The 12,363-nt window shown below is 31.6% G+C and overlaps 1 protein-coding gene across 1 annotated transcript in view; it reads left to right on the forward strand.

Moving 5' to 3' along the window:
• Positions 1-8,218, forward strand: part of LRRC9 (leucine rich repeat containing 9) — a 96,115-nt gene extending 87,897 nt beyond the window's left edge. Inside the window, exons 32-34 of the mRNA XM_081049748.1 lie at positions 4,014-4,158; positions 5,709-5,877; positions 6,961-8,218. Of these exons, the coding sequence (XP_080905874.1) occupies positions 4,014-4,158; positions 5,709-5,877; positions 6,961-7,000 (354 nt within the window). The 3' untranslated portion in view covers positions 7,001-8,218. The remainder of the gene's footprint in view (positions 1-4,013; positions 4,159-5,708; positions 5,878-6,960) is intronic.
• The last annotated feature ends 4,145 nt before the right edge of the window (positions 8,219-12,363 follow it).

Consider the following 12,363-nt stretch of genomic DNA (forward strand, 5'->3'; position numbering starts at 1 on the left):
AGTCCAAAGACTAAATTTAAAACAGAAAAGCTATAGTTGAAAAAAAAAAAAAAACACAAAGAAGTAACATTATTAGAGCCGTGCCTTTACAAGGTTTGGCGATGAAGAGGCTGGAGACAGGGAAACAATTTTAGAATAACCTGAGAGATTATGAAGACCTACGACGAGGGGCAGTAAGAAAGTAAGTAAACCTCTAATGTCAGTGAAAGCCAGAGAGCAAGGACATTAGTAAACAAAGATTACTTTTAAAAGTTATATTGATGAAAGAGATAAGACTATTGTAGATGCTTTCCCTTAACTCACCTGCTTTCCTGACATTCGCCATGCCCTCTGTAAAACAGATGCCCAGAGCACACTGAACGTTTGGTATTAGTAGACTCCTCTTCAGTCCACTTCTACCTTCAGCAATAGATTCACATATTTATCAAGAGCTGGATGTGTTTTTTTCAAAAACTTATGTTAGTTCTTTTAAATAAACAGATATTCTTTTTTTTTTTTTTAAAAAAAGGGGGGTTCCACTGTATTTGTAGAAAACATGATAATGATCACCAATAATAAAAGAACCTTAATAAAAATTAATAACATAAAAAGAAACAGCCTGGGAAAGAATGGTGTAATGATTTCCTAACCCAGACACACTGACTTCTTCCAGGATCAGTTTTGGGGGCCTATTTCTTTTTTTAATTTATTGGGGTGACAATTGTTAGTAAAATTACATAGGTTTCAGGTATAAACAGATATTCTATAAATGCAAATCTTAAATTATTATTTTTCTGTTTCCATGAAAATGCAGGTGCAATACGGTGGAAAGTCTGAAATAAAGACCAGTTTCTCACAAGCATGCGCATGCACATAATGTCAAATTGAGTTGGGAGAAAAAAAACCTGTAAAATATGGGACAAAATTATAAAAATTCAGAAAAATTATGTGGGAAAATTATTTTTAAATATCTACACAGATTCTTGTGTTCAAATTTTCTCCATGTCTTTAAATTCTTGCTACTTTTAAAGCAACCAAAACTACATATTGTGGCCAAAACCTTAAGGGTGCATTTATCCAAGAACAATCAGATAAAATAACAATCAAGGCACCCTTGCTTACGAAAAGGCCTTAGCCCTTTATCAAAAGATTGGTGAGTTCATGTACTTTTATGTTTTAAATTTTTGTAAGAAAAATATGAATTATACATATAATTCTTAATTATTCCCTTTTTTATTAACCTTGAATTTTCTTAAGCAAGAGGCTTTTATTATATGTCAAAGTGGCTATAGAAACCTGTGGGATTTAAAATTGTTAATAAAGATTATCCAGATTACGCAAAGGAAATGGGTTCATTCGTGGGTTATGTCTACAAAAATTTTTCTCTAAAAACTACCATGTTTCCCTGAAAATAAGACCTAGCCAGAAAATCAGCTCTAACGTGTCTTTTGGAGCAAAAATTAATATAAGACCCAGTCTTATTTTACTATAATATAAGACCAAGTCTTATATAAGACCGAGTATAATATAATATGATGTAATGTAATATAATATAATACAGGGTCTTATATTAATTTTTGCTCCAAAAGACGCATTAGAGCTGATTGTCAGGCTAGGTCTCACTTTCGGGAAAACATGGTATGCTTTGTGAAAACAAAGTTGGCTACTAATTTGTATGATATATCTAAGAAAAAGTACCATCTAATGTCATCTAAGTCATCTTAATGACATCTTAATGTCATCTTAATGACACTAAGATTATTGTCACAGGCTCCAGTTTTTCAAAAGAGAATAAATAAAATTTAGTTCAGTGATTTAAGCACCCTTTCCTTTTTTCTATTTTATATTCCTGGAGCAAGTCACTTCTTGCTCCAAAAGTGGAAAATTAAAGAAAACTTTAGTTTCCTATTGCTCTGTTGCTACTGTAACAGATTACCTCAAACTTAGTGGCTTGAAACAACACAAATTTATTATCTTACAGTTCTGAGGTCAAAAGTCCAAAAATCGGTTTTACAGGACTAAAATCAAAAGTATGGGCAGGGTTGCATTCTTATGGAAGCTCTAGGGGAGAATTTGTTCTTTGTTCAAGTTTCTAGAAGCTATCTGCGTTCCTTGGCTCACCGCCCTCTTCGCACGACGAAGGCATCACTTCCACCTCTGCTTTCATCATCACATCTTCTCTCATTCTGACCCTTCTGCCTGCCTCTTATAAGGGCCCTTTATGATTGGATTGCGCCCTCCTAGACAATCCAGGATAATCTCCCTATCTCAAAATCCTTAATTTAATTATGCCTGCAAAGTCCCTTTTGCCTTGTTATGGAATGTATTGACAAGTTTTGGAGATTAGGATGTGGACATAGTTTGGGAAGGCAGCATTATTCTGCCTACCACACCACATAGATGAGGGCTCCAGTGAGGGACCCATATAAATTGTCACAGTAAAATTTATAAATTCTATTTTAAAGTAATGTTGGCTAAATTTGAAAAAGTACACATAAATTATATATAAATTCACTAAATAACATATAAAGAAATCAGAGCAACTTTAAAGATCTTAATTTCTATTTATATTTTTGATTTGTTTAATATAGCAGAAAAAGTACATGAACTCAAATTTTTGACAATGATGAGTATTTCACTAAAGAATTTGCTTGTTGGCTATTCTATTTCTCATATAGTGAACTCATTTTCCCGTTACTATATTATGATGTTATCTTGAGTGATTCTTGCCATTTGAACCACTGCCATGTATTAGAATTTAATTCTTTCTACTTATTTTATATGTAAACATTTTATTAAACTTTGTTTTGATTCCTCTACACATGGTTAGTAAAATAAAGGTGATATTTGAGGTCTTTATTTTAGCGAAATCTAGTTTAAGATTCAATAATAATTTTTATTTTCATGGCTAGAACAAAATTAAGCTATTATTTCTTTCAGCTGTTCAGGAGACGAGAACAGAATACTTTTTAAGTTCATCAGTTCAGTCTAATGTATTATTCTTTGTTTTAGTAGCTGCTATTCTTTCTTTTGTAACAGCCGATAAAGAAGGAATAAATGAAATCTAAAGTTGTCCTTTAAACCAGAACACTTTTGGTGCTCTGGTTTCATAAGAAAATTTGACAACATTCTAGATTAGTGATTGGAAGAGATTCTTCCATTAAAGAATTAGGTAGAGAATTTGGGACTGGTCAGCTTTAGTAAAAAGCTGATACTTTAGTGTTCATTACAAAGCTGCATTCTTGGTAACACTGAAGTGTGAAGGAAATCGGTAATTCTACACCATTTTATTTAGAGATGCAAAAGCCTGCATCTCTAAATAAGTTGAATTCTATATTTAGAATTTATATTTTTAAAAGCGTAAACAGGATCAGTCTTAATGAAGACAGAGAGCAGTAATAAATTCCTAGGGAAACCAAGTCTCCAGCCTAAAATACTTCTCCATTTGCTGATTCCAGAAATTCTTTAACAAGACTCTTAATCCTCAACTAATGTAAAATGTAAACACTATTTAGAGTTAGCACACTCATTAAAAGTGATTGTTCTAAGGTGCTTTTCTTAATCCCCACCTTATTTACCTGTTTGTTTCTGAAAAACTAATTAACTGCAAGGCTCCTGATGAGGTATTGTGAGGAATACAAAGATGTAGAATATATAACTCCTACCATCCAAAAATTCCTGTTCAGAAAAAAGAAGAAACATTACAAAAGGGAAAAGACTTAATTCTTATTTCCTTAATTCCATACTTTCCTTGTTAAGACCCTTTGGAAAGGGAGAGGTGCCACCGCACTAGAGTCTACTGATGAGTACAATGCAATCTGAAAAGACAGAACATAATGTTCTGTGGGAAGGTAATGGCCCGAAGACTGATTGTGTCACACAGTTTTTGCTTCATATCAACTCTGAGGTTAGGCAAATAAGTAAATCATGACCTAAAAAATTTGATTATCAAATGAGGCTTTGTAATAAGAACTAAACCTATTGATTTAAGCTTTGAAGGTGAGGGTCCTTAACTGTTTTATTTTATTATGTAGCTTATTCCTGTTACCAACTCTCGTATGGATGGTGGGTCATTTGGCCAAGTGAAAGCTCCTCCCATAAAGATGACAAATGTAATTCTGCCTGGCGGATTTAGCCATTACTTGGGATCTGACTTCACTTTAACTCCTGAAGTTGAAGGTATTTATTTTTCAATTACAGTTGACATTCAATATTATTTTATGTTAGTTTGAGGTGTACAGCATAGTGGTTAGACTTTTATGTAACTTACAACATGATCCCCCCAATTAGTCTAGTACTCACCTTCCTGGCACTCACTATACATAGTTAGTAAAATATTATTGATTACATTCCCTGTGCTGTACTTTACATCCCTGTGACTATTTTGTAACTACCAATTTGTATTTCTTAATCCCTTCACCTTTTTCACCCAGCACACTACAGAGGGAATGTAAAAAAAAAAAAAGTAAAAACAACCAAACACTTCACTTGAAACAAAAATATCACTTTGATTTCTAATACTACTTTAAATTGCATTTTTAAATTTACATTTCCTAAAATTTTACGTTTGTTCAAGTTTCATGTGGCCATCCTTATTTCAAAAAAGTCTATAGTATTTTTTGGTTCTGCTCAACTACTAATATGTTGTAACTAAACATTTGCTCATGGGGTACAAAGGATATCTTAGAAACAAAAGATTAGACTTTATCCTTGAAACCACAAGTAAAATATTCATGAAGCTAATACTAGGGAAGACTTTGAAGAGATAGAGCTCTAAAGGAGGAAGTATATTAAAAGGACAGGCCATAGAAAGGGTTCATTCGATTACATACATTTTAATTCAGGCTTAAATCAAGCCTTTTCCCTAATTCCAGATCTTCCTTGGCTACCCTATTTGTGAAATTGGGGTAGCTACTCGTTCTCTGAGGAGTTCACCTCTTCCATTCCTTTTAACATCTCATGTTGCCTTAGAACTGTTAGACAATAAAACTGAACATCACACACACACACAAGATCTAAGAGCCTACTAAGAATAGCAGATTGCTGTATGTGATTGTTTTTAAAGGAAACTCAGTTTTAAAATAAAACAAACATAATTTACTGTTAAGATGTTATTTTTTGTTTAACTTATTTTTCATAATTCTACATACTTATGGTTTCAAGGTTTTAATCATAGTTAGAATTTTTATGCTTTTGTCCAGTAGATAAAACTAACAGCAAAACTGGATGTACCAAATTGTTATTAGCCTTCTTAACAGTACAATGTCATCTTCAAGAATGTCATCAGTATCTGTTTGGGGGGGATATTAGTTCAATCCTGGATTCATTTCCATAACTCCCTTCCCAGATATCTTCAAGATTTTTTGTGCTACCATTTTTTAGGATTTTCTGGAAAAGTCTTGTAATTTCTTTCCTATTTCCTGACTATGTTGCCCCAATTTTTATTTTGAAAAGTATGGTCACTTTATCTGTACATTTATCATAGCACGCAGCTCTGGATATTTATATTTTTTAAAGTACCTAGAAAGGATCAAATTGAGCCATTAGCTCAGAGAAATTTAAGCAGCACTAAGTGCTAGAAATAGTATATATTCCAATTCTATAATTTTATTAAAAAATTTTTCCTCCCCCACAAAAATTTTTAATTCATTCAGCTAAAGGACAACCAAATTTTATTACTTTATTTTATTACTTAATGATTATCATTGTTTCGTAATTCCTAATTTCAGACAAAAAAAAAAAGAATGCAGGGATTCTGACGAATAATCCTCGGAGCGTCCATGCAGAAATAGCTTTTCGGCAACTCAGAGGGATAAATCTCTCTCCATCTCTTTTATCACATCAGAGTATGGCCTCTCCAACTGCACAAACGTACCAGAGCAACCAAGATGAGGGAAGGTAAAGCTATTCTGTGTTTTAATATCATTTCTCATCATGAAAAACAAACCTCCCCAAATTGGTTAGTCGTGTAAAACTAGGAAATGTTGTTATATACTACTATATATTTACTATGAGAGCTGGAACAAACTGCCAGATAGCATACGGCTTCTTCCCCAAATCTACCAAACCTTTCCCAAAGTCCAGTGTATTTACATCATAATTTAAAGAGGCTTAGAAATGGCTATCGTGGTAGAATAGGGCTCACCTATTACTTATGTGAGGGAAAATCGAAATAATTACATAGGAACTACTTTTAATTGTATTCTCTCCCAAGTCACTTCTACTCACTGAATATGTTTTGAACATTAGATAAATTCAACTCTCTGAAATCACAAAGACTGAGAATTTTGTAAATGCTTCAAACCTCCCCTTATACCGTGTTTCCCCAAAAATACAACCTAGCTGGACAATCAGCTCTAATGTGTCATTTGGAGCAAAAATTAATATAAGACCTGGTATTGTATTATGGTATATTATATTATAATTATTATACCCGGTCTTATAGTAAAATAAGACCGGGTCCTATATAAATTTTTGCTCCAAAAGACGCATTAGAGCTGATTGTTCAGCTAAGTCTTATTTTCGGGGAAACATAGTAGTTCCCCCTTGCACTCCTTCGCATCTGGACTCTAGTCCTAGATGCTAGTTCAATGCCTAAGAACCTGTTATTTCTCATTAAGAATCCCCTCTGCTGCACATCACCTGTTTGCCTAGATTTCCAGTTATTACCTGGCCCCCAGCTTGTTTGTAGCCAAGCTCTGGCTCATCTATTAGAGTGACCTCCTCAGCAGCAGATGTAGCTTAGGTCCGGCTCTTGCTGTATGACTTCTCTGCTATAATCAGTCATGTTCCATTGAGTCCTCAGGATAATCCAAGTTTTAGGTGGCCAAAAACAGGATCAGCTTCTCTTTTGTTTTGTCTTTTTGAATTGTACACATATAAAATGCAGAAATTATTTACTGCAGAATTACCCTAAGTAAGCTGATTCATTAAGAAATTAAGTCAGCATGATTTGACTAATAAATATTTTATTTCTGACAGAATTCCTGGCAGCCACTTCCCAAGAACAAATCAAATGTAACTGCCTAAAGAGAAATGAATACACACCAAAAAGCCTATATCTGTTTAGTATTGTGCAAAAGCTAGCCGACAATATCAATGGGAAAAGTACAACCTAATCATGTTACTGAAGTACTTCAGTTCCATATGAAGATCTTTATCACCCTTAGTGAATTTTATTTAATATCACCTCTCAAATTTTCTTTATGGTTATCTTAATTATTTTTTAAAATTTCTATATTAGAGAAATCCTGAACTTATTATATCAAACCACAATTTGAAAGGATGTAAAACAAAGCCCAAAGAATCAAATATTTAGTATTGGTATTAGAAGCATTAAAGTTAGAAAATCTCATTTTGGCCTATCCTATGAAGATACTAAGAAAGGTAATTTTAGGAAATAAGCACACTTTCATTTCTAGAATATCTGCTTATTTGGGGTTACCTGAAACTAAAGCATACATTTTTTTACCAAATACCACTATTACAAAAGCAAACTGAGTTTTGCTAGTTGAACACAGATTAGCTTTTTAGGACAACATTTCAAAAAAAAAAATACCCTCAAACTGGGTCTGCCCTCAGAACTGTTTAGAGAAGCAAATCATGGGCATGGACAGTACTTCCTGAAGGTGGCTAACTGTGGGTGCACCAGTCATTCATAAGCTCTAAAAAGGAAAGAGTCCTATTTCATATACAAAACTTGTTATTTGTGGCCATAATGATATAATTTTACAAGTGGTTTTAGGCTAAAATGAATGCATGTTTCAAGCTGAGTAGACACATTTACAATTTGGACCCTTAATAATTATATTTCACTTGAAATAATTTTTTCTAAAATATTACATTTCATAGTAATAGGACATATCGCAAATAAATCAAATATGTTTTTAAATTTGCTTGTTTGTTAAGTATAGTTATTTACATAATGACTAAATTGTCAATCATACTTTGATATAAATGGACTCCACGATTCATAAAATTTCCTATTTAAATTTTTCAAGTATCGGTTCAACATTGCATGTAGTTTTTGTACTACTTTATATGTTCCTTACATGAAAATAAATTATTTTTACTGCAATATTTGTATTTTATAATCCATCTGGAAATAGTTTTAAAGATATTTTAGACTAATTCCAATGTGTATGCAACAATTTTGTATCTTTTCTTCTTTAAATGCTGTATGTAATTTAATCATGTGATATTTAAATTTTCAAACCTAATACAGATTGATTTTATACTTATTAATGTGTGGTTTTTAAACAACTATTAATTACTCGTAGGTGGAAATAAGATGCTTTGTTTAAAATACAACTGTGCAGTTCTTACGATGTCCAGAAGATGTCGTTGTGGCCCTTTAGTTTTGACAACTGCTTCCATCACAGTGTAGTGATCGGCCTGCTCTTCACTATTTGTTGCTAAATTGGCATCATCTGTTTTTTTTTTTCTTTTTTAAGTGAAATACTGAATAGATGTTACTTTTATAATAAAATGTGTCTTTTAAAATAATAAACTGGGTGGGAAAAATAAATGTAACAGATTTTCACTGGAGAAAAATTTAAAAGTATAAAGAAGAAAAGTATAAAGCAGGAAAAACATAACTCAGCATCCGCTTAACATTTGCCGTGTTTTCTTTTAGCCATTTTTCCTACGCATTTGTAATATATTTGTGATCTATAATTTGATTTGTATGTACGCATTGTTAAATTTTAAGATCTTATTTCTATTATAAATTTTTAATTATATCTGAATTTATTGTGGTAAATAATTTCTATAAAAGCAATGAGGGGGGTGATTACTAACATAATTTGGCACAGTAGTTCTGAATTTTTTTTTCTGCCATTACAGCAGATGACACTGACATGATATACAACATACTCCCCTGGAATGCCTAGATATGTTAAGCAGTTGGTTATGTGCAGTTCGTAAAGCAATAGCTGTAACTCCACCCTTTCTTATTCAACAAAACAAATGAAAATGTAATTGACTATGAGGCATGCTTTTATAGATGTGACTTTAGATCAGCCACAAAGTAACTGGTTAAGTAAATCATTCACAAACTGAAAATTTAAGTGATAATTACAAATCGTTTGTAACAACACACTTCACAACTGATTGCAACACAACAGGCAGGTAGTGCTTTACATTTACAAACCACTGGCCCATGTTTTAGCCCAATAACAACTTTGAAGTAAATATGAAATGTATGGTGTGCATTTATAGATAAAAAGAAAAACCTGGCTTAAAACAAAAAGAGTAGATATCACACCAAATTCTAGATTTTTTTTCAACTCTAAATTCAATGCCTCTTTGATTACTACACTTGACATTTCATTCTTACTGATATGCTATTGAATCAGCTGTTGTAGAGCCCTAATGTATGTAAAATCTGTAAACCATTCATTTTCTTCCAGTGTATTTAGCTTAGGGAAAATGTATAATTTCTACCATAAAATTAGTTGTTTGCTGCCAGCAAATGTATTCATAGATTTATTTTGCATTTAATCATGTACATGATTATATGACTTGTTTTAAATTAAAGGACAATTCCACAAACAGCCCTGAAAAGCTAAAAATTAGGGCACTTTAACAATAGATTAGGAACCTACAATGCTGAATTGAATATGTTAATACATGATTCTGAAGTGGTCTTCTGATTTCGATATATGAAGATTGACTATAATTAAGTAATTGCTCAATAAGAATTTTATTATTTACTTCTATTTTTATAGTTCTGAATTTCTCTGACAGTTGACACAAAATTAACTATGGTTGTGAACATATTTTTGCCTAAAATATTTAGCGTGCACGGTGTGTGTTTGCTGGCACTCATGACTAGTTTTAAAATAATCATTTAAAATATTTAAAGTAACATGTCATTTCACTATTCATAAACTATCATACATTATGAGAAGTGTTTTAAAACAGATTTGTTACTCATGCTATAGGCTCTTAGTTTCAATTAAATGTTACTTATGTAAAAAGAAGTAAATTATTTATAGTACTTAGTTCTGATTGTTATTCAATGACTCTTATCAAATTAGTGTTTTTTTTTAAATGGGATAGAAACTGGATGTTGTTTTTAATTGCTCTGTTATAAAACTTAGAGCTTCAGGATCACCTCCAAGTGCTTCACTACTTTTCTTGTTCATCTTTGCTCTTTCCTCCATTATTAAAATATTTTTAAAGAAAAACCCATACTGAATTGCAATTTTAGTTTGCAATCGCTTTTTAGAATGAGGTCAGCAAGTACATAGTTCTTTATTTACTGCTATTTTATTTCAGCAAGTCTTTATCTTAAAAAAATATGAATTATAATATCCTACTATTACTTTTTCTTTCATTTGTCAATAAAATTATTTTGTAAACTACTGAAAAGACATTTCTCAGATCTAATTTGTGCATTTTTTATCTTTAATTTTGTTTTGGTGATGATTTTCCTAATAATTAAAAGAAAATGAATGATTTCTCGGCAAAAACATAAAATTCTCTCAACTGAAAACAGAATAGTACATTCAGAGGAACTTAGAAGTAGCTTTGAAAGTGTTAGTTATTTAAAATCCAATCATTTATCACTTATGTTTTATTTATTAGCCCTTACCTTAACTGTAGGCTCTTTTAGGTAAATCAAAAAGCCAATTCGGCCGCATCTTCATTTTCTATATAAAATACCTGTGATTCTGCAATGGTAATTTTAAAATTAGGATGATTTTTCCTTATACTGTATCATTCAAAATTAGAGTATTTCCATATATTCTGAATAAAAATCCATCAGAATAACATATTTTGGTAACATTAAAATTAATTACATTTTGATCAAACATGAAAGTAAAAATGGATGTGAAGTATTTTTCACAAATAGTATTCTACATTTTCATCTGGTTTTTAATTTTATAATTCTAATTAACTTCCAAATGTTTAAAATATTTCATACCAGCAGAGTTCCATTTGTAAACATTACAATTAAGAAAAAAAGTGATCATCTTACTATTTTTGTAAACCATTTGTGGTTTACAGTTTTGTAAACCATTTATGGTTACATTTATTTTTTAAATAACAGTATTTATATTTTAAATACAAAAAATTAGGGTCATGTGGCTTAAAAGCTGTACCTTTAAATCGTGCACCTATATGTTTTACATCTTGTTTAGTGTAAAACATTATTTTTTTTAGAAAATGTTTTAGATAATTTTAGTAGTTTGGCTCTACTATTTGTTCTACCTTTAATTATAACATAATGCTGCCTGCCCATCATGCTTCCTCTCCCCTGAATGTTTTATAAGTATGTTTCTCAAGAACAACCAAAAAAGACTAACCTGTAAAAAAAATATCAATAACATTTTTAAATTTCCAATTATTTATTATTCCTTCCTATCAATTTGGCTGAAAATAGGTATTTACAAACACTTGGTAGCCTACTTTCTTATGGCCTTTCATTTTTATGAAGTGCTTTAAAAGAGTTCAATCAACCTTAATGGTACATTTTTAGTTAAGGAAATAGAATGGGGAGAAGTCAATTTGAGCTCCCAGATGAACAACTGTCTTCAGAACGAACAGGCATAAATGGGTTTAGAAAACAGAGAGAGTACGAGTAAAATGCAGTGAGCAGAGCACTCAAGGAAGCCAGATACAATGAAAAGAGTAAAATACTGCAGAGCTTTTTAAGCTACACACAATTGGAACAATGGACTTGATCCAGCCATCTATGTTAAACTGTTAAAAGATAGGTGAAAAGCAAGCTGGAATTCTATAAAGAGTGTTGAGGAACAGTAGAATGAAGAGCTTTAAATCTAAAGAGAATGAATGCAGTCATTCAATAGGATGGAAATGAAGTTAAAATTAGCATATTTCCTTGGTTAATTTACCTTGTGAAGGACTCTGTTCAGTGTAGGTATTAAGCTCTTATTAGCAACAAAACAGTCTTTAAAGTTGCCACCATTGGAGTTTTTAAACAGCAACATAGTGTACTACATCTGTGAATTTCATATGTACATACCACGTACACATACACAATACATGCAAATAAAACTACAATATATAAGTCTCATGTAATTGTAACAATTTAATATTGTAGTCTATCTCAATCGGTGTACTATGTACGTCAAACTACCTGTCCTCCAAAAACAAAAAAAGCAAATTTAGGATTAGTGGCAAAGGTACAAGTATACAATTACAAAAACTTGAAAAAGAAAACTAATCTAGATAATACATGTAACTCATAAAATAGGATACTTTGGGATAATTGAATGGCTTAATTTTTTTTATTATTAGCTGGAAGTCAATCAGAAGACTTATTTTCTGGGGGAAAACTTTTATTAAATGTAGTGATATACATTCCCGCTTTAGTAAGTAGAATAAATTAAATTTCATTTTCAGTGATTTATAGGG

Source organism: Rhinolophus hipposideros, assembly GCF_964194185.1.
Source record: "Rhinolophus hipposideros genome assembly, chromosome: 5".
Classification (NCBI taxonomy): domain Eukaryota; kingdom Metazoa; phylum Chordata; class Mammalia; order Chiroptera; family Rhinolophidae; genus Rhinolophus; species Rhinolophus hipposideros.